Raw genomic sequence first — 26730 nt, 5'->3', positions numbered from 1 at the left:
AATGGTGATGTCCCATTTTAGGTATTTTAAGATTTTTAGTGCATTTTCCAACCGAAGAGATTGTAAGTTTGCTATTCGGAATTTTTGCTGGGGAAACACATAAATGCTGACAAAGACCACACATAACGGTCCTTTCCTATTTTAGGGGTTTTTAATGGCCCTATGAAGATATTCTAATAGCGAAAAAATGTCCCATGTAGGTCCATATTTTGACGTATAGCACTAATAAAGGTACAGTCCCATTTAGATATTTAGATTGTCCTAGGAGACAAGTTACTTTAATTGCCCATTCTGACTTATTGATGGGTAGGTAGACTTATTTGAACATATCCAACAAAGGCCATAGCTTACATAGCTCCCATATAAGGGCCACTCGTGATTCAAGATACATTGTTGAGCGCATTTCCCAACCGAAGCGGCTGTAATTCGACTTCATGATGTGTAAATAACTTATAACAGACATAGCTTGCATAAAAAGGTCGAGTACCCCATGTTTCCCACCGAAGTGACTGTAAATTGTCACTCCAGGTTATTGATTGGCACGAAATATCTTCTGGGGTCATGTTTTGGCATATCATTTTATTAACATTTCGAAATATTGGTTCTAGAGCAACCTTTTAGTATACCGATCGTCACATTTTGACTAGCTAAGTCGATCTATACATGTGCGTCCGTCCATCTGTCCATTATAATTTGTTTATACGCTAGTGGCCACAGCTATGTACCAATAGTCACGAATGTAGGTTCGGTGTGACCCGGACAATCGGTCAATATTTAGAGGATTAAATAGACCCTGACTTTTGTGTAAAAATGGCAACATTTGCATTCTATGGAATATATTTACTTACTTAGGTGGCTTGTGACAGACCTTTCGTTCCATAAGCCGAGATTAAAAAAGATTTCCAGGCGCGCCGGTCTTTTGCGCAGTTTTTCCAATTGGAAAGACTATTCGTGGCCCTCCCACTCTGCGTGAACCATCAGCTGGTTCGCTTTTATATGCCTTCTGGGCTGGGGCCTAGCCAACGTAGTCGCTGCAGCTCAATACGTCTAACAATGTCAATGTCCGAGAATAGCTGGTACAACTCATAGTTCATTCGACGGCGATATTCACCGTCAACGCAGATCGGCTCAGAATTTTTCCCTCAAACAATCCAAGAGCTGCCTCATCTGCTTGCGCAATTACCCATGCTTCAGATCCATATAACAGCACGTGTAGTATCAGCGTATTGTAGAGTGTGAGTTTGGTCTGGCGGGAGGTGGCCTTGCTTTTAAGTTGTTTGCTCAGACCATAGTAGCATCTGTTGGCCATCACTATCCTTCTCCGAATTTCAAAACTGATGTCATTCGTTATGTTTATAGCGGTACCAAGGTATATAAAATCTTTGACTACCTCGAAGTTGTAGTTCTCAAGTTCCAAGTTTAAATACCTACTGTATTATTGATTGTACTCGGATGTGGGAGTTAAACGTAAATATTTACACATTACCACACTAAAAGGCGTGGGTCGCAATGTCATTTTAAATAAGGTTCCGATTATAGTCAAATACGACGCCTATAGTTGTCGGTAGTGATCTAATAATATTTAGAGGATAACCTAAAACTTTATTTTTGTTTGTTTTAATGTCGCTCTAGAGGCCAAAATTATAAACCGAATATTGCAACTTTTACACAAGGAAGGCGATCTGATCAACTAATTGAAATGACTGTTTTGATAATTGTCGGTCAGTAATTAGCAGTTCGAATGAACCAAGACTTTTATGTGAAAGTGCACACAATTAGCGTCTTATGGTCAAAATGTTGCAAATATCGTGATACATTGCCCAGGCTCGGAATATAGATCCTCAAAATGTTCGAGTTCCTTAGGGAAGAGGGAGAATTCTGATGACATCTATAGACTATCAAACAGTTAATTGTGTATAAGGTAGTATGAGCTTGTTGGTGTAATCGATTTCTACTAATACATTTAAATATTCCAAGGAGTGAAAGTAGGCAAGTACGCTGTCCTTGCATGAGGCGAGACATCAACCTCCATCCGTAAATGACTGAAAGTTGAATCAGAATATATCAAATTTGTACAATCGATGTAGGCTGAGGGCTTGTGATTGTGGTTATTGATTGTAATTACACACAATTCATTATTCGGTTTTAGATTCGCCTTTCTATATAATCGAATACATTAATTTTTGATGTAGGTCACACCACCCTATTATACGGCATTTAGGTTCAATTGCACTCTACGACATTATCTATGTTTTTTTAATGATAAGCTGATTTATTGAACTAGTTAGCTTTCTGTCAATAGATAATACAACATTAATACCAAAAATAATGATAAGGAAACACCTGCAAGGGGAAAGTATTTCTAGATATGACTGCAACTATAAAAAATAAAAACTATAAATTTGTTCCAATTCACTTAATCAGCGTTATAATTAAAATGAAATTGATTGAAGAAAAATATGCTTAAGTTTTTACTAAATTTGCTTCACTTCTTTCTATAAAATAATATTATTTTATAATAAAGCATAACTATATAGTTTTAAAAAATGTATATATTAATATTAAATACAATTCAATTTGTTATAAATTTTTTATTATTGTCTTTTCTTATAGGATAATACAAAAAGCTGACTACCATCATATAGCTCCACATAGATATCACAACAACTGTAAATCACTATTCGTCATAATCATCACAAATAAAATAATACAAAATGTGCCTTTCAACACCTACTACAACAACAACAGATACCTCTAATGGTGCAAAATGTTCGGAATCTAGTCAATGTCCAAATGCTGCAGCACAAACAACATGTAACCTTAAACCAAATACAACAACGCCCACACAATTAGATTGTAATGGTAATGAAAAATCGAATGGCAACAACAGCAACAGCAGTATTATTATTCATCGCAAGACAGCATCAGTGGCCATCACAGATAAGGACGGATCATTGGGCTACGAGGAAGAGAATGCTGTCTACAAAGAAATACAAAAAGAAACCAAAGATACCACACCAGTTGAAGAAGAATATATACCAAAGATTAGATGGCCAGATTTGGGTGCACAAGTATTTTTACACTCGTCGGCGGTATATGGCTTATATTTGTTATTCTCGGCAAAATTATATACAATTGCATGGTGTAAGTATGGATTGATTTAAAATTATGACTATTTAAGAGTTTGTGATTAATAGAGGGTCATTAAGCGGTTTGATTATTTTTTGAAATAGAACTAGTTTCTTTTAGTTCAATCGTTCATTGGTATACAACAGTTCGATACAGTCGTCCATGTTTCTTATTCTACCTTTTCGTTAAAAATATGTGTTATTTGTGAAACGAACAAGATTTAATATTTACTTTATATTAACATTCTAAGTTTATTTAAATTGATGAGCAATTGACTCCTTTCTTGAATTCACAAAAATTTTGAAAAATTAATTTTGACACTTTGGAGCCTTTCAATAAATGAAAGGGACAAATAATGTTGCATGAACCGGTAGATGATCTAGGTGTATGCGCGAAAAAATGACAGCAGGCAAGGAATGAGAGAAACTGACGTTTGAATTGAAAGGAACCAGGGAAACGAAGGAGTAGGATATAATACCGATCGCTCCTGATTCGGAATAGTTCGTTTGAAATAGTCTGCCCCGGAACGACACAGTTCTAGTAATTAGTTCTAAAAAGCCAACGGAAAAGCAGATATTTAATTAATATTACATGAACTGATGTGAATATGTAGATGTATGAGCAAAAAATGAATGACATTAGCGAAAGGAATGAGAGATATTGACGATTGGATCAAAAGGAACTAAGTGAACGAAGGAGCAGGACCTAGTACCGATCGTTTCTGATTCGGAGTAGTTCTTTCGTAATTAGTTCTACAAATCCAACGGAAAAGCAGAGATTTACAATCAAGATTTCAATCTGTGATATATATCTGAACTCATTTCTTTGTCAGCATTGAAATTGGTTCAGAACACATTGTAGTCAACAGTCTGAAATGTGCTGATGTTTTCTATCGAATTTCAGTTTGGTGTCTAAATTCAATCAAATCCGAGTTATTCATGTTGTATCGTAGTTTTAAAAAAATAAATCAAAGGGATCGAATTCAAATGAATGTTTTTTGTGGGGCTTCGCAAAAGAAAACCTATTTCAGTTCAATCTTTCATTAATATAAGTCAGTGAACGTGGTCAATGAACGGAAAAAATCTATTTTATTATTTATTTTTATATATATTCTATATATATATATATATATTCTATATATATATATATATATATATATATATATTCTATATATATATATATTCTATATATATATATATTTCAACTAGTTCGTTTCGGGACGAATATTTTGTTTTTATTTAAAATAGTCAGACATAATGTTGTTTTTATAAAACAAGGATTTATTAGTGGGGGAAATGTGTAATTTTTAACCAATGCACTATGGGCCATAGATTCCAAATTTGGGACATAATTATGAAATAAATAAATTCGACTTTCGGGGACTCTGATTACGATTCTGCAAGAAAATAGTAAAAAATTCAATAGAATGAATCGAAAATGACGGTCACAAATTTTTAGAGTTAATTAATCAGATAATTTTTAAACATGTTTAGTAGAGATCACTGATTACAAACGTGACATCGAAATTTGAAAATCCAAATAAATGAATCCAAAATGGCGTATCAGACATATGACAAAAATAAATATTAAATTTCTTAGCAGAATTTGTCATCGAAATAGCATGAAATCGATGGTTTTGGGATTATGGATATAAAACTACGGCACATCTTAATTAAATGTGAAATATAGCCGATTTGGTTGAAAAAAGTGCTCAAATCTCCAAAATACCAAATAAAGGGGTCCGTTTATATGGCGTCTACCCTGCAACATAATTCAATATAAATAGTTACAGCCAATTTGTTTCAAAAAGCGCAAAAAATCCCAAAAAAAAAGTAAGGAAAGTAGTAAAGTCGGTCAGGGCCGAATATGCTATTAAGATTATTATTGTAATAGACGTAGTAGTTTTGAGGTCGAAGGACCATGAAATAGGACGAAATTAAATATGTGATCTGTATCTATGTATATATGCAAAATATAATTTTCATCGAAGGGAGTTAGAGTCGGTTCTGTACCATTCATATGAATCGGGCAAAAATAATTGAAATCTGGACCGACATGCTGTCGCAAATGGAGAAACGTTTGGTCTTTGGTGCACCATTTATATAAAATCGGCCGAAATATGTATGGGAGCTGTATCTAAATCTGAATCTATTTCGTCTAAACTTCGCATACGTCATTTTGTACTTAATTCAGTGCGCTGAGCAAAATGTTGTCTCAATCGGACAAATCTAGGTAGTTTGGTGCACCATTTACATAATATCGGACGAAAATATATATGGGAGCTATATATAAATCTGAACCGATTTCAACCAAACTTCGCATACATCAATGTGGACCTAAATCAGCACGCTGTGCAAAATTTTGTCCTTGGGTCAAATAGTGACCTGTGCCAAATTCCATCCAATTCGGAACATAAATGCGACCTGTAATTTGCTCACAAACGAACGGGAAGAGCTACAATTCAGAAATTTGGATTGTGGGTCACTGCTAGACAATTATAAGTTTAAGACATTCGTACTTATGTATAAAAAAGTTCAAAATGGTACTAAATTTGGCAATATTTGCATTTAGTTGGGCGTATAGAAAATGCAAAAATCTTACTTATTAAATTTGGACTTACGATTACTATTTGAAAGCAGGTTAGGAATATTGAGATAGGTTTGAAATATGGGTACGAAATGTGCAGATTCGTACTAAATCTGGTACAATTTGATTTTTAGTGAACAGACAGAGCTGGAATTCTTAAATTTGGACTTAAGGTTACTATTTCAAAGCAGGATGAGGTACATTTGGAAAATCGTACTTATGAGTACTAAATTTGGTAAAACTTGGACTTTGGTAGAATTAAGATTACTGTTAGAGTGTATGATTGATGTAGTTTTAGAAATTCTTATGGTACAATTTGGATTTGGTTTAATGGATAGAGCTGGAATCCTGAGATTAGATTACTGTTTGTGTGTAGTATTGAGTTATGGAGAAAACGTTGGAAACTCGAATTTTTGTGTACGAATAGTAAATATAATAAAAAATACACTAAATTTGGATTTGGGTAATGAAGAGAGCTGGGAACCTAAATTTTGGAATGTGGGTCTCTGACGGGGAGTTAAAAAGAAGTACTAAAATTAGTGTTGGTGGTGGTATGGAAGTGGTCAGAAAATGTGTACTTATTTGTTCGTGCTGAATGGAACTAAATGTGGAACCTGTACGTAATTGCTAAAATATATAATTGCAATTCTGATATATTTTTATTCCCTTCCCGCATACATACGAAGTATCGGTATTGTAAATTTTATTTGAATAATCGATCCGATCAACATTAAAAGCGAAACGTCTTTGATAAAAAACATATAGGGGAGACTGGGGCACCTTCGGCATCGGGGCACCTTCGGCAATCGCGTTTTCAATATGAAGCTCTCACCGTACATCACTAGTTTCGATACATAGGTATCGAATATCGAAATAAATAACTGACACAAAGTTTGAAAGTTCTAGCTAATAAGCTTATTTAGATACATAGATTTTTGTATTTTTATAGATGTTTCTGTAATATTTCAATTCCATTTCGTAAGTATTTCGTGTATACATCTTTTACAAATTTTAAGACAATATTATTAAAAAGTTGTTAACTACGATGTGTATTATTATAAAAATATTTAAAAATATAATGTTTTTACAAATCTGATCGAAAAAAATGAAAAAAACTATAAAAAGTACATTCGGGGTACATTCGGCATTTTAAAGTGGGGCACATTCGGCCATATACAGATTGTGCAATAGTATTTCCTTAAAATGTTTTTGAGTTTGTCTTTAAAACTAATCCTTTAATATGGCCCGAAAATGCATATATAAGATCAAACGTGCTTGTATTGACGAAAATGCGATAGAAAACCTCTATTTCTGATGGTGTGTGCGACCTTGAGATGTAAACGTCCGCCGCTAGAAAATAAAGCCGTATAATTCAAACATTGTGTGGCGTATTAAAACCAAATAGAGCCTTTAGAGGATCAGAATTTCAACCAGACTGATAGCGATGACAATTACCCGGCTATGACTATGGTGCCGAATGTGCCCCATCAAATGCCGAAGGTACCCCGGGTTGGGGCACATTCGGCGAATTTGACTTTTTTTACAAAACTGAAAAATTTTTTAACTAATACTATTTTTATATATCTTTTTGGAACTATTTTTGATAATTAAGAGTCAGAGGACAATAATCAGCCATAAAGTTGTTATATATGTTCAATAAGTACTGAGATATAGAGCTCTAAAAAAAAAGTGCCGAAGGTGCCCCAGTCTCCCCTACCTTATGTAAAACGAATAAAAAAACATGTGTGTATAAAATTTTCGATCAAGTCGTAAATAACTGCAATTTTATTAGTTTTACTTATTATTTATTACTGCTGATTTCCAGCCATTGATTTCAAATTGTGTGGCAAATGTCAAACGTTCATGCACGCTACTAGAACAAAATATTTACAATATGCAGTCATATGTTATTGAATAAAAAGCGACTCAGTAACAACAATTGCTACTATATTATCTTAGAAAATTAATAAATCGTTTATTATTAATTTTATCTAAAATTTCTCAAAAATTAATAACTACCCATTTTTTTACTCCACCACAATAAAGCAACCATTAGTAAGCATTTTCTAAAATTATTAATAAATATTAGTTTTTATCATAAGCATGCTTCAAAAAAAAAAAAAAAAAAACAAAACAAAACTAAACTAAACAAAATAACTTTAAAAAATACAACAACAAGAAAAAATATGTTTGTCTGGCTGGCTATTCGATAAGAATAAACAAAACAAACACCAGACGATAAGTTCCAGACAGACAAGTTAAGTTTGTTGCTATTTGTGGAAGTGTTGATGACGACGACGACGCTCTCGGAAATTTTCAAAACAATCATTGGAGTATTAAAATGCCAAAGAATATTCAAAACTTGTGAATTGTTTAAATACATTGATTCAATGCAGAATGTGGGTTATGTAGTGGAATACACTGCCAAAAAATATTGGAGGCAATTGAAAATATTAAAGTAAAAATCTCGTCTGTATAATAAAATCTTAATTTGAGATTTAAATATATTATATACCAACCTCAAATTGTTTACCAGAACACGAATGGTCCGTAATATGTTTAAATTAGAGTTTCCAAAAAGAAAATAGCTAAAAAATCACACTGTAAAATCGTGATGGAATCGTTGATGCTGTAAGTGAACGTTCTACAACTCCATACCCTCAGTACCGATCTCCTATCAAAATTTTTTTCAACAGTGTATTTCTTGCACAACATGTTGTTTTGATTTTTTCAAATATGCTATTCCAATTCCAAAATCAAATGACTGTCAGCTATTTAGACTGTATGCATTGTTATAATTAAAAACGCCAATAAAAATTTGTTGCTGTAGCCGTTAAATGCCCACCAATGATGTAAACATTGGCAACATTGTTCCACGTTGTTGTATGCTCGGAGATACAATGACAGCCGTATATGCTTGGTTTTTATTAAATGCCATTAATTTAATGTTATTTTTCATTCAGTTAATAATTGTTCGACACACTCAAACAATTTACATAGTTAGATGTGAATATAGCCAGACAAACAGACATTCAATTATCTATGAATATGAAAATTTATCAATAAATAGTTCGTTAGAGATGCAAACAAAAAATCACGTGTATATATTAATTGAATTTCAATATTTAGAGCACAGTGGGTTGAGAAATATTGACATGACTTTCATCGGATTTTCTGAGAGGGAAAATGGTGCGAGCAAAATAGCTGATTACACGCTCTATAAATTCTAAACAAATAATCTTAAAAACAGTAAAAAATCTTATGAAATTAAAAAAATCTATGTTTTGTTATCTTTCCGCGATTTACATATATATGCAACAACATCGAACTGATGATATTGGTGGTGAAAAATCTTTATGAGGATGAAACCCCTTGGCTCGCAATATTTAAGATAAATTTTGTACATACATTGTTACTACTCCTAGGATATTTGGTATATATGGTAACCCCCACATTTTGGTGTTCTTCGCTGAAATGTGATATTCTGGGGTGATGACAAAGTCGAACAGTTGAATATTTCTCGTAGATGCAATTTTGTAAAAAAAAAAACGATATAAATACAACATATCGAGTATCGACATATGTAAGCCGCTTAACCAACGGTGAAATACGTTACATAATGGTGGGTGTTTAGGCGCCGAAATTGCGTTTCGAAAAAGGGAAAGAAATAAAACACGACCGTTTTAGTTTCTGATTCCAGAATTTTATTGATATATAAATATAAATAGTAATAGGGGAAGAAAATTAGGATGAACAGATTACCTGTGTTACGTGTAGCGATCGTGACGAGAAGGCGATGAACAATAACAACAACAATGCTGTAAAGTGACATTGGCGCAAAACAATACTCATTAGAAAACTGACAGTTCAATGTTGTAACATTAAGGAGTATGCAGTTTTCTAATGAGTATGCAAACAAACACAATGAACACGAGCGTTCAAAGGATGAATTTCCCAACAATGCATATAAAGGCGATTCTTACTTAAACATTGGCGCCCACCTTGCAACATTATTAATGTTGTAACACAGATATTCAATTTTGATAGTTACTTAAAGTAATATATAATAATATGGTAGGCGGTGCAGTGTGGGTGAGCAATTGAGATTTTTGATTTTTTTTTTCAAATTCAAACTTGAAACAGTTAGCTTACTTATAATACAACTATGTTTCTGGGGAGCATACGAGTCGCCCGCAGTAACGGACGTTCTCCCTGATTCAACCATACGAACATGGCGTGATTGTCCATGGAAGTGATCGCGATTGAACCCACATTTATAGATTCATATTTTTGATTACCAGGTACGAAAGAACCCGCAGTTACGGGTTGAACATTGCTTAAATCCGCAGAGACGGATTTCGATATTATTTTAGTTTCTTTTAGACATTTTTGACTATAGATTCGGATCCGCAGTGACGGATTCCGTTTCTGTTTCAATGCAAACAATTTAGAAATAGACCGCTTTACAATGCCCGTTGTCGACCGAACGTCAACGTCTGACGTGACAACCATTGCCGTGCAATTTCTCGTTATGAATTACGACGACTTCAAACCAAATTAGAAAGCTTTGAACTTTACGAAACCTATACACAAGCAATATAGGTTAGTCAATTACGACAGATTCTGGAGGGGAAATTTTTTATTCCTGCTTCCCAGAGTCCACCCGAATGTGGAACACCAGCTGGAATAAAATACTACGATAGTCCCTGAGTACCAAAGCAGCGAAATGGAATCACGATTTTCACAATTTATATGCACCAACTTTAGACGTAAATCACGCGAAACGGCCTCAAAAGTTGTACTATTTTTCAAAAATATCGAGTGGAATAAATTTGGTAAGAAACGCAGGTATACACCAACATATCCTTTGTTAATCTTGCAAAACGGGTCTGTGAAAGAATTTACCTTGGAAGGAACAACGAAATCTACACCAGTTGTAGTTAATGCCTTAAAAGGAATTTTACTCAGCTACGACATTGCAGCAAGAGATTCCGTCGAAGAAAACAGTTTACTTTCGATAAAAGATGCACGAACACATTGTTATCGGTCGCATCAAGGTACCCCGATTTACGCTACTCCAATTAGTAGCGGCCAAAAGTGGATCGCCGCGATCTATTCGATCTAACCATATAATTTCTAATATAATTTTTGCGGGCAACTAAAGTGGCAAAGGCACGAATCTCCGACGATGGGATGGGTCCAGTTACAAGCCACCCGAAAATTGAATTTTGAGCCAGCAAAGTCCCAGAAAGAATTGACTGAGAACCCTCCAACATAATTTTTGGATGCGGACTTGTATCCCAAGAGAAGTTCCACAGGACGTGAATTAAACAAATCATCATCAGCCATAAAGTTGTTATATATGTTCAATAAGTACTGAGATATAGAGCTCTAAAAAAAAAGTGCCGAAGTTGCCCCAGTCTCCCCTACCTTATGTAAAACGAATAAAAAAACATGTGTGTATAAAATTTTCGATCAAGTCGTAAATAACTGCAATTTTATTAGTTTTACTTATTATTTATTACTGCTGATTTCCAGCCATTGATTTCAAATTGTGTGGCAAATGTCAAACGTTCATGCACGCTACTAGAACAAAATATTTACAATATGCAGTCATATGTTATTGAATAAAAAGCGACTCAGTAACAACAATTGCTACTATATTATCTTAGAAAATTAATAAATCGTTTATTATTAATTTTATCTAAAATTTCTCAAAAATTAATAACTACCCATTTTTTTACTCCACCACAATAAAGCAACCATTAGTAAGCATTTTCTAAAATTATTAATAAATATTAGTTTTTATCATAAGCATGCTTCAAAAAAAAAAAAAAAAAAAAACAAAACAAAACTAAACTAAACAAAATAACTTTAAAAAATACAACAACAAGAAAAAATATGTTTGTCTGGCTGGCTATTCGATAAGAATAAACAAAACAAACACCAGACGATAAGTTCCAGACAGACAAGTTAAGTTTGTTGCTATTTGTGGAAGTGTTGATGACGACGACGACGCTCTCGGAAATTTTCAAAACAATCATTGGAGTATTAAAATGCCAAAGAATATTCAAAACTTGTGAATTGTTTAAATACATTGATTCAATGCAGAATGTGGGTTATGTAGTGGAATACACTGCCAAAAAATATTGGAGGCAATTGAAAATATTAAAGTAAAAATCTCGTCTGTATAATAAAATCTTAATTTGAGATTTAAATATATTATATACCAACCTCAAATTGTTTACCAGAACACGAATGGTCCGTAATATGTTTAAATTAGAGTTTCCAAAAAGAAAATAGCTAAAAAATCACACTGTAAAATCGTGATGGAATCGTTGATGCTGTAAGTGAACGTTCTACAACTCCATACCCTCAGTACCGATCTCCTATCAAAATTTTTTTCAACAGTGTATTTCTTGCACAACATGTTGTTTTGATTTTTTCAAATATGCTATTCCAATTCCAAAATCAAATGACTGTCAGCTATTTAGACTGTATGCATTGTTATAATTAAAAACGCCAATAAAAATTTGTTGCTGTAGCCGTTAAATGCCCACCAATGATGTAAACATTGGCAACATTGTTCCACGTTGTTGTATGCTCGGAGATACAATGACAGCCGTATATGCTTGGTTTTTATTAAATGCCATTAATTTAATGTTATTTTTCATTCAGTTAATAATTGTTCGACACACTCAAACAATTTACATAGTTAGATGTGAATATAGCCAGACAAACAGACATTCAATTATCTATGAATATGAAAATTTATCAATAAATAGTTCGTTAGAGATGCAAACAAAAAATCACGTGTATATATTAATTGAATTTCAATATTTAGAGCACAGTGGGTTGAGAAATATTGACATGACTTTCATCGGATTTTCTGAGAGGGAAAATGGTGCGAGCAAAATAGCTGATTACACGCTCTATAAATTCTAAACAAATAATCTTAAAAACAGTAAAAAATCTTATGAAATTAAAAAAATCTATGTTTTGTTATCTTTCCGCGATTTACATATATATGCAACAACATCGAACTGATGATATTGGTGGTGAAAAATCTTTATGAGGATGAAACCCCTTGGCTCGCAATATTTAAGATAAATTTTGTACATACATTGTTACTACTCCTAGGATATTTGGTATATATGGTAACCCCCACATTTTGGTGTTCTTCGCTGAAATGTGATATTCTGGGGTGATGACAAAGTCGAACAGTTGAATATTTCTCGTAGATGCAATTTTGTAAAAAAAAACGATATAAATACAACATATCGAGTATCGACATATGTAAGCCGCTTAACCAACGGTGAAATACGTTACATAATGGTGGGTGTTTAGGCGCCGAAATTGCGTTTCGAAAAAGGGAAAGAAATAAAACACGACCGTTTTAGTTTCTGATTCCAGAATTTTATTGATATATAAATATAAATAGTAATAGGGGAAGAAAATTAGGATGAACAGATTACCTGTGTTACGTGTAGCGATCGTGACGAGAAGGCGATGAACAATAACAACAACAATGCTGTAAAGTGACATTGGCGCAAAACAATACTCATTAGAAAACTGACAGTTCAATGTTGTAACATTAAGGAGTATGCAGTTTTCTAATGAGTATGCAAACAAACACAATGAACACGAGCGTTCAAAGGATGAATTTCCCAACAATGCATATAAAGGCGATTCTTACTTAAACATTGGCGCCCACCTTGCAACATTATTAATGTTGTAACACAGATATTCAATTTTGATAGTTACTTAAAGTAATATATAATAATATGGTAGGCGGTGCAGTGTGGGTGAGCAATTGAGATTTTTGATTTTTTTTTTTCAAATTCAAACTTGAAACAGTTAGCTTACTTATAATACAACTATGTTTCTGGGGAGCATACGAGTCGCCCGCAGTAACGGACGTTCTCCCTGATTCAACCATACGAACATGGCGTGATTGTCCATGGAAGTGATCGCGATTGAACCCACATTTATAGATTCATATTTTTGATTACCAGGTACGAAAGAACCCGCAGTTACGGGTTGAACATTGCTTAAATCCGCAGAGACGGATTTCGATATTATTTTAGTTTCTTTTAGACATTTTTGACTATAGATTCGGATCCGCAGTGACGGATTCCGTTTCTGTTTCAATGCAAACAATTTAGAAATAGACCGCTTTACAATGCCCGTTGTCGACCGAACGTCAACGTCTGACGTGACAACCATTGCCGTGCAATTTCTCGTTATGAATTACGACGACTTCAAACCAAATTAGAAAGCTTTGAACTTTACGAAACCTATACACAAGCAATATAGGTTAGTCAATTACGACAGTTTCTGGAGGGGAAATTTTTTATTCCTGCTTCCCAGAGTCCACCCGAATGTGGAACACCAGCTGGAATAAAATACTACGATAGTCCCTGAGTACCAAAGCAGCGAAATGGAATCACGATTTTCACAATTTATATGCACCAACTTTAGACGTAAATCACGCGAAACGGCCTCAAAAGTTGTACTATTTTTCAAAAATATCGAGTGGAATAAATTTGGTAAGAAACGCAGGTATACACCAACATATCCTTTGTTAATCTTGCAAAACGGGTCTGTGAAAGAATTTACCTTGGAAGGAACAACGAAATCTACACCAGTTGTAGTTAATGCCTTAAAAGGAATTTTACTCAGCTACGACATTGCAGCAAGAGATTCCGTCGAACAAAACAGTTTACTTTCGATAAAAGATGCACGAACACATTGTTATCGGTCGCATCAAGGTACCCCGATTTACGCTACTCCAATTAGTAGCGGCCAAAAGTGGATCGCCGCGATCTATTCGATCTAACCATATAATTTCTAATATAATTTTTGCGGGCAACTAAAGTGGCAAAGGCACGAATCTCCGACGATGGGATGGGTCCAGTTACAAGCCACCCGAAAATTGAATTTTGAGCCAGCAAAGTCCCAGAAAGAATTGACTGAGAACCCTCCAACATAATTTTTGGATGCGGACTTGTATCCCAAGAGAAGTTCCACAGGACGTGAATTAAACAAATCATCATCTGCCAAACGAATATTTGGCATTTGGGCTCTTAAATCCGACGAAATATTAAACGTGGGCAAATTCCCCGAAATGGACGGCAAAACCACTGCACGAGTTTCTAAAACCACTGAAGGATCGCAACGACTTCCAATTTGCAACGAGCAAATTTTACTAGAATTGGCCGAAATTGCACAATTCACCCCAGAAACAGTGACATCTGTTGAACTTACAGGGAGCTTCAACCTATTCTGCAAGCCTTGAGTCAGAAACGATGATTCTGATGCTGGATCTATTAAAGCCCTAGCGGGATACGAAATACCACAATGGACGACATTTACAATAGCTGTCCCCAATAGAACGGATTTATTCTGAGCCGTGTGGAAAACTTGCCGAGAAGCACTAGTTGATGTGGATGGGACAGAAGGATTGATAGGGAGTGAGTTTGTAGAGTTTCGGTTTACCGAACCAACCGAAGAAATTGAATTATTGGGTGATGTGCCACTACGATGCAATAATGTGTGATGGTTTCGCCTACATTTCGAACACCGATGCTGACTAATACAAGTTTTAACCTCGTGCCCCCTACGCAAACAATTCACACACAATCTGCGACGTTTCACTATGGAAAATCTAGTCGATAGCGACATACTTTTAAATCGAGGACATTCAAAAAGCTGATGGGACTTTTGAGGGCAAAGAATACATTCATTCTTAGGAGATGGTGGGGAATTACGATAAGGACGAGTTTGCGAGACGTGGGTTTGGAATTTGTTAACGTTAGATTTTTTGACCGAATCATTCCCTCGCATACCATGGAGACACATGAGTGTTTGAATCCGTTCCGTTAAAAACCTATCGAGGTCTTCCCAAAGCGAAACAGATGATTTGTCTTTAACACTTTGCTCCCACAATGTCTGTGTAATTTTCGGAAGCCTTTGAAGACAAATAAAAACTAAGAACGGATCCCAATTATCCGTACGAACGTCGTAAATGGACATTGCGGACAAGCAACCATTGATACCACGCTGGATTTGTTTAAGACCCGAACTTGTTTCAACTTCAAGTACCGGAAGAGCGAATAATATTTTAAACTGATTATGAATTAACAACCGAGGATTATCATATGTGGCTTTCAACGCGTTCCACGCCAGAGCAAAACTACGGTTCGTTAAGGGGAATTTAGAAACAATCTCGCGAGCTTCCCCTCTAGTATTTCGTGTCAAATGACAATGACGCTCGATATCACTCAATCGAGCATTGTTTATATAGACCGCGCTAAAAAGATCTCTAAAGGTTGGCCACGAAAGAAAATCGCCCTCGAAGACATCCGTATCACAAGGAGGCAACACCAGATTATGAACCATATCTGAATTCGGAGGATCGACATTAAAACTCGAATTACCTCTAGGATTCCCAATACCTGCTATTGGGGAGCTAGCGGCCTGACTACCCACATTTCGACAAGTGTGGGTGGACGAGTTCGTTTTATTTAAATCAGTATCGCTAGCCTGGACTTCCTTAGGAGGTGCAGACTGTGTCTGGACTTCTTGAGGAATATCAGACGGATCCCGATTTAATTCAACGTTTCCTTGCCGAAGTTTGTGCAAGGCACGGTTTATCATTGCCAGACAATCCATATACATGTCATAAACGACCTCCTGCTTTGATTCTACAGACTCAATATCTTCTTGACACGAATCCTCAGACGATTCCAAAAAGAAAATACATTTTTCAAAAGAATTTTCCACGTTTGCCCATTTTTTACTCAATTCCGTACTTCTAATTTCTAAAATAAAGATATCTACATCTTCTTCCTTCAAAGCCCGAAGTTTATCACACATTTTGACTAGAGCGTCAGAAACTCTGATGTAGGTATTTAGAGGAGTAGAAGGCATGATTACAATTTATTTTTAATCGCACGAACACGAGAAATTATCAAAAAGAAAAAACTATTTAGTTAGAATTGAAACCAAAGCTTTTCCAACAAAAAAAGCTGACAACAAATTGAAATCGCTACGACAAAATAAATTTCTTCCCCAAAAATTTCCAAAATATTCCCAAAGAATATACCAAATAACCACAAACGGTTGAATAAAAACCAAAAAGGAACGAATTATTATGCAACAAATCGATCAAATTTTCAAAATTATAGCCAATAAACTATACGAAAAAGCTTAATTTTCCAGAAAAAATAACGAAAAATCCACAAAATTGCGAAAAAGTTTAAAAATATTTACAAAATTTCCACTGAATTTGAGAATTTAAATCAAAATAAATGATTTATAAATATAAATATATATAAAAAATATCAAATTTATATTATTTTTATTAAATTCAATATAAATAATACCAAAAATTATTATTTATATGAATTTCGATCAATGCGGACTGTAGGGTGTAAGGCGTGATTATATTACACAATTATATTTCAACTAATCATACACACACTACTAATTCAATTTAAGAAAAATTATTACTTTGTTCCAAACGTGCCAACACGCCACAATCGACCGACCCGATTAGTGTAGCGTACACGCAAACAAAAGAAAAACGAAAAAATTATATTTATCGTAGGCAAGCGACGGCTGCCTATTACGATATTAGTAGGTATGTGTGTAGCGTGTGTGTATGGTACTGCAGTAAACAGACAAGCGACCGTACAACGTAAATATGTCGCTAGCGTATATACGTGTATTGTATTGTGTATTATTGAACAGGGATATATGCGAATATTAAAGGGAAAGGGCACGTTTATTTTTCTATTATTATTCGCACAAGACAGTGGTAATAGGTAAATAATATTTTGGAATTTAATATTTATTATTAAAATTAGGTCGATGTTATTAATAAAATTATCAAAATTTAACACAAACGTTAATTAAATTTTAATAATAATATTGACCACACAGAATTTAAAAAAAAACACTTCTTAAGTAATTTTTTCTCACTTTTACCACAATATTTATTTGGAACAAAAATATTTGTTTTTTGTTATCACTGTTCAATAATGGACAAACGAAGAATTAAAGGCGACGAACGAAAAAATAGGGATAGCGACTTGTTGTAAAGCTACCTTTGTTTTTGTAAAATTTGATTTTTGGTATTTTGGACTTTGGACTTTTTTGTTTGTTTATTATTCTTTTCGCGAGCTCACAATTTTTTAAAACACACTGCACTCACCTACTTGTTGTTTTGTTGATGTTTCTTAAAGATGACGATGATGCAGTTGATGAAGATGAATGAGGGATGATGATGTATAGGGATGGTGATGATGTTGTGTTGTTGTTTATTTTATTGAAATGAAAACTACTAAAAGCCAAATAGAATTCTGCTTCCAAAGCTCGAATCCGGTTCGATAGGACCAAAATGTTTAGGCGCCGAAATTGCGTTTCGAAAAAGGGAAAGAAATAAAACACGACCGTTTTAGTTTCTGATTCCAGAATTTTATTGATATATAAATATAAATAGTAATAGGGGAAGAAAATTAGGATGAACAGATTACCTGTGTTACGTGTAGCGATCGTGACGAGAAGGCGATGAACAATAACAAAAACAATGCTGTAAAGTGACATTGGCGCAAAACAATACTCATTAGAAAACTGACAGTTCAATGTTGTAACATTAAGGAGTATGCAGTTTTCTAATGAGTATGCAAACAAACACAATGAACACGAGCGTTCAAAGGATGAATTTCCCAACAATGCATATAAAGGCGATTCTTACTTAAACAGTGGGCTTGTAGGTTCCTTCTGGCTTCCTTTATCATTTCAAGTCGATCATGTAGCTCATTTCGATCGAGAAATAAATAAAACTGAAATGGTTGTAATTTTTTTTATTCCAATTTTGTAGGAAATCTCTCTCAAGTAATATTTATCGATATCGGTCCACTTTTTTTGGATAACCCCCCGGGATCTTTATGATTTTGGACAAGTATTTAGAGTTGGGCAATCTAGATTATTTAGCGGATCGATCATTCTTCTTAATTTTTTAAAAATGAACTAGTTCCTTAATGTAGTTCCTTTGCTCCATATAGTTCCTTTACTCCGTACAGTTCCTGTGATCTTTATAGTTACTTTGCTCCATATAGTTCCGACTCCTACATAGTTCCTTTCAATCTCTCTCATCGTTCTTTTTGTTTTTTTTTTTCGTTTTTTCCATATAGTTCCTCTGCTCCATATAGTTTCGACTACTACATAGTTGCTCTTTCATCGTTCTTTTTTTAGTTTTCTTTTGTTTTTTTTTTTTCATATATAGTTCCTTTGTTCCATATAGTTCCTTTGCTCTTTATAGTTCCTTTGCTCCAAATAGTTCCTTCGCTCCATATAGTTCCGACACTCTCTTTCATTGTTCTTTTTGTTTTTTTTTCGCTCACATAGTTCCGTGTTGATTTGTTAATAAATGCAAAAATTTAAAATAGTACAAAAATGAGAAAAAAAAAATGAAACGATGCTACAGAATTCAACTGCAGGACGATAAGCACAAAATACTTTTTTTTATAAATAAATAAAAATATTTAAAACAAAAAGAAAATTAAATTTAACTACTTATGTAATTTAAAATACGAACGAATGAAGAATATGGGAATAAAGGAACGAGATCAGAAAAAAAGAACGAGAAAAAAAGGAAAAGAAAAAAAGAACGAGATCAGAAAATGGAACTATATTAATTAAAGAGCTGGAACTAGTTCCGATCGTTCCTTTCTCGGAATAATTCCAATGAACTAGTTCGTTCCGGAACTACCCAACTCTACAAGTATTCCTACATCTAGTATCAAGTTTATTACCATTTACTACACTTCATACACATAAGCATTTCCATTATACAGATTCAAAATTAATCAGAATTCCGATTATGTATTTTAGCAAATACCTACATGTACAATATTCAGTTCCTTTCAGCACTTTTCGAACACATAAGTACACACTTTAAAGGCTACCTTCTTATATAGCACGTATCATTCTAGACCTAATTCATTACGCTGTGTCAAATCTCGTGCAAATCGAAAGATATATTGAGACTTAGGTGCACCATTTACATTAAATCGGACGAAAATATATATGGGAGCTATATCTAAATCTAGGGTTCGTCCTTGGGCCAAATAAGTGACCTAAGCAAATTTTCATCCAAATCGGATCATAGACAGACAGACATGCGTAAATCGACTCAGAAAGTGATTCTATGCATATTCTCAAAAGGAACCATATGTCTATCTCGTTTCCCTTTGCCTGTTACAAACATATGCAAAAAGGCATAATACACTCTACCACAGAGTGGGGAAGGCTATAAACATTGCTGTTGCTGTTGGAGTTGCCCTATATTATATCCCCCTATAGAAGGGGGATATTCTGAACTCGATATTGTCAGTTTATATCCTACAAAGTATGGGATTCTAAGACGATTTAACCTTTTCCGTCCGACTGTACATCTGTTGGAATTATACTACCTTCGGAGGGTATTGAGAAATAATACAAAAAGGTCAGGTTCGAAAATGAACTATGAACGTTCTATATTTTCTATATTTCGATCTTATACTTAGAAATATCCATCGTCTGTCTTGCTGGTGACTTTGATTTAAACTATACTATACGGTGTATTTTTCTTCGGACTACTCCATCTAGTACCTTACTCACAAAATGCCCACGATTTTCATACACCCTACAAATAAACTGAATAGTCTAATTATCAATATTGGTTTCAAATTTGATTCTTTTTGGGTACAAAAAGTTAACAATATCTGTCAAGATTTGATCTCCATATATCGTCATCCCCAATTTTCGGAATTTTTAGCATTAAGGAGTGGTTGTAATTTGGGAACTTTGGCGGGTAAAAAATGTTTCACAATAGTCCACGTTTTCACATAACCTCATATAGAGGTCACGCGACATTTTCAGTATTTTCAATAACCTGAGTGTCTTTAGGTTTTTATTTCATTTTCCCCGACCATTTAAGTAATAAATAGCCACCATATAAAAGTTCCGATTTATTTTAGGTATTTCAGATATCCACCTGGAGAATATTTCAAGTTCGACCCGATACACTATCACTATAATAGAATGGAATGATTTTTTGTTTTTACGATGCTACTTTGAAGGCTTCCATTTTTTACATTTATTTTTTAGATTCAAAAATGCTTGAAATTTTAAAATTGTGAAAGCAATAACAACGGACAATATTGAAAATTTAATGAATTCAGTGCTAAGAGGCAAACTTGCTTGCTTAAATATTTTATTTAATGATAGTGACAAAAAAAAAAAAAAAAAAAACAAGGGGTGTATGTAGACTTTTTCATTTGCTGTATTTATAAATTGAATATTCAAATTTGTTCAAGATCATTTACCACTTTACTACACTCTTTCGGTGACATTGTATTAATTACAAATTCTATTAGAAAACAAAAAATGTGTGTATGAAACAAAAACTAATACAAATGTGTCAACAGCTAACAATTTAAACTTTGACCTAACCCAAAATTTCTTGTCAATTGAATAATTAGAAACAGTTTGAGGAGAATAAAAATACACCCAGCGAACAGAATAACACTTATTAGAGAATTTCATTTTTTTAATATTTAAAAAATAAACATTGAAAAAAAAATTATATATATCTCACTTCTATTTGCAGTATTTATAACCATCTGGATATCCGGCATTGGTATAACAGCTGGAGCTCATCGCTTATGGTCACACAAATCTTATAATGCCTCACTGCCATTGCGTATTTTATTAATCTTGCTTTTTTCCATTGCGGGACAGGTGAGTTGTGAAACAAATAATTTGATTTACAAAATTCCTAAGGTATCTCTATTTTCTTAACTAGCGCGATGCCTACACCTGGGCCTTGGATCATCGAATCCATCATAAATTCTCGGAAACTGAAGCCGATCCCCATAATGCTAAGCGTGGCTTTTGGTTTGCCCACGTTGGTTGGTTGTTTTTGACACCACACCCTAAGGTGGCGGAAAAGCGTAAAGTCATCGATATGTCCGATTTGGAAAATGACAAAGTGGTTATGTTCCAACGTAAATGGTATATTCCGCTGTTTGCTGTCTTATCAATTGGTATACCCGTACTGACACCATGGTATTTTTGGGGTGAATCTTTGTGGAATTCATTTTGGATTTGTTTCACATTGAGATTTACATTGACGCTGAATGCTGCTTTCTTTGTCAATAGCGTGGCACATATGTTCGGATCGCGACCATATGATAAGTAAGTTGAACTTTAAAAAATAAAAATAATTTTTCTATAGAAAACAGACACCTCAGTGGTACGGATGAATTTTTTGTATAGAAAAAAGACAATTTCTCAGTACCACTGCGGCTTCTTTTTTCTATAGAAAAAAAATCCTCAGTATCACTGAGGCTTCTTTTCCAATTTTCCAATTTTCTTGTTCTCTTCAGAAACATTAGCTCCACCGAAAGTCCTTTTGTATCCTTTGTTGCTTTGGGCGAGGGATGGCACAACTATCATCATGTCTTTCCCTGGGACTATAAAACTGGAGAGTTTGGTAGCTATCGCCTAAATATTACCACAGCCTTTATTGATTTCTGTGCCAAGTATGGCTTGGCATCTGGACGTGAGTTTTTAATAAATTTTAAATTGAATTTTTAATAAAAAAAATTAATTCCGATTCCTTTTCAGGTAAATCCGTTTCACCCGATATGATTTTGAGACGTGCTAAAAAATGCGGTGACGGCAGTCGTTTCCTAACCGATGAATTTGCCCACAAAGATGCAGTATGGGGCTATGGGGATAAAGATATACCCAAAGATGACTTACAAGAATTAACAAAAATGAAATAATTGTTTTAAATATATGAAACAAAACCCAAAAAATTCTTATTTTATTTGTCATGCAGTATTTTTTTAAAATAATTAAGCGGAAATGAAAAGTACAAATATTTAACACATTGATATTTTCATTTAGACTTTCTTTTATTATTTTGTAAAGACGACCAGGAACCCCGTCCGATCGGTCATTGAAGCGTGGAATTCTATTGAAATTCAACAATTCAGTTTAGTGACTCTTTCTTGTTTTTGGATGGAATTGTTTTACGATTTTATAAATATATAAAGTAATTTTAATGTAAATTTAATTTTCTTTTTTGAAATTGGTCTTTGTCACCTTGCGACTTGTGGATCGTATTTAATGTAAAACTCTAGACTATATTTGATAGAATTGTATTATTCTTCATTTGATTTTTTTAATGAATTCATTAATTTCTTTCGTTTACGATTTGAGTACATTGGATTAAAATAATTCTATAGGCGTTAGTTGTGAACGGAAGCGTGTGGTGTTCGGACGATTGTAGCTCGTACCCAAAAAAACAACTTAGCAAGGATTATTGGATAAAAAAAAAATAAATCCTTTTTTTAGCAGTTATATAGGTATGTAGATAAAATGTGAGGATAATCAATAAATGTGATACTGTGATTAAAAAAATAAAACAAGCGTCGCAAATCATCTTCAATTGGATATTATATAGATTTTGTATATAAAAAATCGTGTTATACCTTGAGTGCAATAATATCCTACATTACAAATGAGTGTACTAATGTCCTTATTTTTATAAAAATATTCATTTAAAAATGACAAAAGTTTTAATAAACCAGTGAGCGGAGCAGTATAGTCGGACGGGGCCGACCATATGATACCCTACACAACTTCCACGAAAATCTAACTTTCTATTCTGAGCTTGGCTATATTTCGCGATATTTGCACATTCTTGACTGATAAGAGGTCAACAGATATTACATATATTCGGTGCAGCCCTACTAATTACTTGTCCAGATTCAATTCACCGTTCACCATTTAAAAATGACAAAAGTTTTAATAAACCAGTGAGCGGAGCAGTATAGTCGGACGGGGCCGACCATATGATACCCTACACAACTTCCACGAAAATCTAACTTTCTATTCTGAGCTTGGCTATATTTCGCGATATTTGCACATTCTTGACTGATAAGAGGTCAACAGATATTACATATATTCGGTGCAGCCCTACTAATTACTTGTCCAGATTCAATTCACCGTGGGCTGTGTGGTGATGTTCGGCTTTCAATTGTGGCTTACAGATGAACTGGAAAAAACACAAAATAATTAAGTTTGCGGTCCACTTTATCCCAATATAATTATCTGATCATCGCTGAAAATTATAGGCGTTATCCTTGACCATACCTAGTCCCTCATGGAAAATTTCAAAGCGATCAGGGCTTTATTTCCGCAAAATAATATATGAAAACCTAAGCAGCTCTAAATATTTAAGTGTAACCCCCACACCTAAGTAAATACGACAATATAATTGGTATCAATTTAAGGGAATCCCCCCCATTCTCGATTTTAATTTTTCAAGATTTTCAATGGGCTGGTAAATGAATACAAATGCTTGTTAAGGTTTGTAACTTTGCATATATATAATTGAAGATTTAAAAGAGAAGAAAAATAATTTACAAAAAAATGTTGTTATTGTTTTGTTGTTGTTTTTTGTAATTAAAGAAAAGTCCTTATTTTTTATGGCGGGCATGATAACTCCTCACTGGAACATCGGAATCCGAAAATTCCAACGGTGTTAGAAAGTGTACATGTCTGGCTCTCGTATGAACTAGGATTATTGACTTCGCTCTAAAATTACCAAAATGGCGGACCATTGAAAAAATAGTTTTGAAAAATCGCCGAATTTTGACCAAAAACCATTATTAGTTTTTGAGTTATCGTGCCCGCCATTCGCAAAAGAGAAAAACGCGTTTAAAGTTTAAGAAGCCCTTTAGCCGTCACTTGATGCTGACACAATAAAATCGGCTATATATTCAAAAGTTCTTGAGATTTTCACTTGAAATTTTGTAGTGACATTCTTGAATTAGTGTAGAATCGAAATAAATCAAAAAAAAAGTTGACCCCGAGAATAGGGGGGGGGGGTCCCCTTAAACGAAAATGGACTTTAGGCGAAGTGGACTAAAGAACAAATAATTTGTTTGAATTTGGAAAAAAAATTGTCAGTTGAGCGTGAATCCTCAAAATAAGAATTAGGATTACTATTGGAGCACAGGATTGATGTAGCTTTAAAAAATCTTAGTTATGTGTACGAAAAGTACTAAATGGTACTAAATTTGGTACACGTTGGATTTAGGTAAACAAATAGAGCTGGTGTTCTGAAATTGGGAATTAAAATGGCTGTTGAAGTTGTTGTAGTTTAGAAAATTCATATGTATGGGTACAAAAATTACTAATTGGTACTAAATTTAGTACAATTTGGATTATGGCCGAACGGATATAGCTGAAAACATGAAATTTGGAAATATGATTACTGTGAAGGATTGAGCTACAGAGACAGCTTTGAAAATTAATGTGCAAGAAAAGTATTAAACGGCACTTTATTTGGTACAATTTGGATTTGAATGAACGGAGAGTGATTTGGAAACTTAAAATTTGGAATAATGGTTGCTATTGGAGTGTTGGAGAATTGAAATATGGAATTTTAGTACTTATGTGTGCTAAGTGCTAGGATATTTAGTACAACATGATTATGTATGAACGGATAGAGATGGACTCCGGAATTTTGGAATTTAAATTATTGTTGGAGTGTAGGATTGAGATAGTTTGGGAACAAATGCACTGCCGACCATAACACTGTTTTCAGCCTTTTACACAAAGCTGGATGCAAAAATAAGCTCGATGTTTGGGTGCCACACCAATTAACGGAAAAATAGGATGGATCGAACTTCCATCTGCGAAGCCTTGGCCAAGCGGAATGAGATAGACTGAAGAGACTAAAGGTGACTGGAGATGAGAAATAAATCATACACGATAAGCCTGGACCGTTTGAAGATAGCGATTGACAACGCTAGGTCACACACATCTACAGTGACTCGGCAGAAATTTCGGGAGCGGATTTAATCATCATTTTTTTCTTACATTGCAAAATTGATTTAATGATAAAAAAATTTGTATCTAGGGAGGTTTATGAAAATCGACTACTAGAGTTTTTTTTTTCAAATAGAGAGCAGGACTTCTACGAGAGAGGCATTATGAGTGGTAACAAATCATACAACAAAACTGTGTATATTTGGCGCAAATCGGACATTCCGAAGCATGTTACATAAAGTCATATATTTCATATAAAAATAATGGATTTCTTTTTCCCCAACCAAAATTATTTATTTGTTTTGTATTCCATTTCCGCATATGAAGTAGTGTGCACTTCACAAGTAAGTGTATACACACTTTGTTATGGCAAAAATGTGCCTAATAGTTATATTGGTTTCAGACCTCATATTTCTGTGAACAACATCCGTTTCAAATTGGAGTCGATTTGTAAATATCTGTCGGTTCATCTGTCCGCCTTTGTGCTTGTCTGGCTGCCTGATGCGTACGATAACTCTCGAAGAGAGTAACCGATTCCATCCAAACTTTGCACATTGGAATATTTCTTCCAATCTTAAATTAAGTTCGAAGATGGGAAATATTGGTGCACTCCTTCCGATAGCTCTCCCACAAAAGTGTCAAAATTGTTCTGAAATTTAATTTTGTAATATCATGCGGACTATCCGATTTGAACAAACTTTTTCACAATCTATTATCTTTGCCAGGCCTAGATCAAGTCCGAATATGGTACCTATTGGTCCACTCCTTCTGGTCCACTCCTTCTGGTACCTCTCCCTCAAAAGGGTGAACATTTTCAATATTTTATTAAATCCAATATTAGGCGAACGGAACGTTCGATTTGATTCAAACTCAAATCAAGTTCAAAGATGTAAAAAATCGATCCACAGATGGTCTAAATTGTGCTGAAAATGAGTTTTATAATATCAAGAGAAGGTGTCAATATGTTGATTTTTTTCAATAAGCTAATATCTTATTTGATTCAAACATTACAAATCTGAATATTTTTAATAAGTCTAGATTAAGTCCAAAGATGGGACTCATAGGTCCAATCCGTCTGTTACCTCCCCCACAACGGGTCAACATTTTGAACATTTGTAA

General features: G+C 34.1%; 1 protein-coding gene across 1 annotated transcript; it reads left to right on the top strand.

The window, feature by feature from the left end:
- Positions 1–2714: 2714 nt before the first annotated feature.
- On the top strand, positions 2715–22577 carry LOC133333779 (acyl-CoA desaturase 1-like). The gene is made up of 5 exons (XM_061542068.1): positions 2715–3144; positions 21374–21504; positions 21569–21960; positions 22152–22327; positions 22393–22577. Exons 1-5 carry the CDS (start codon positions 2715–2717, stop codon positions 22551–22553), a joined length of 1290 nt encoding a protein of 429 aa, XP_061398052.1. The 3' UTR covers positions 22554–22577.
- The last annotated feature ends 4153 nt before the right edge of the window (positions 22578–26730 follow it).

The sequence above is a fragment of the Musca vetustissima genome, unplaced genomic scaffold (genome assembly GCF_032173495.1).
Source record: "Musca vetustissima isolate MV318-11 ecotype Yass unplaced genomic scaffold, APGP_CSIRO_Mvet_v1 utg34402, whole genome shotgun sequence".
Taxonomy (NCBI): domain Eukaryota; kingdom Metazoa; phylum Arthropoda; class Insecta; order Diptera; family Muscidae; genus Musca; species Musca vetustissima.
This window is presented reverse-complemented; position numbering and strand designations above follow the sequence as displayed.

Excerpts from the sequence above, each read along its gene's own strand:
- LOC133333779 (XM_061542068.1), top strand. The coding sequence starts at position 2,715 with ATGTGCCTTTCAACACCTACTACAACAACAACAGATACCTCTAATGGT. Across the intron at positions 3,145-21,373 it reads ATTATATACAATTGCATGGT|TATTTATAACCATCTGGATA; the intron begins GTAAGTATGGAT and ends TTCTATTTGCAG. Across the intron at positions 21,961-22,151 it reads GGATCGCGACCATATGATAA|AAACATTAGCTCCACCGAAA; the intron begins GTAAGTTGAACT and ends TGTTCTCTTCAG.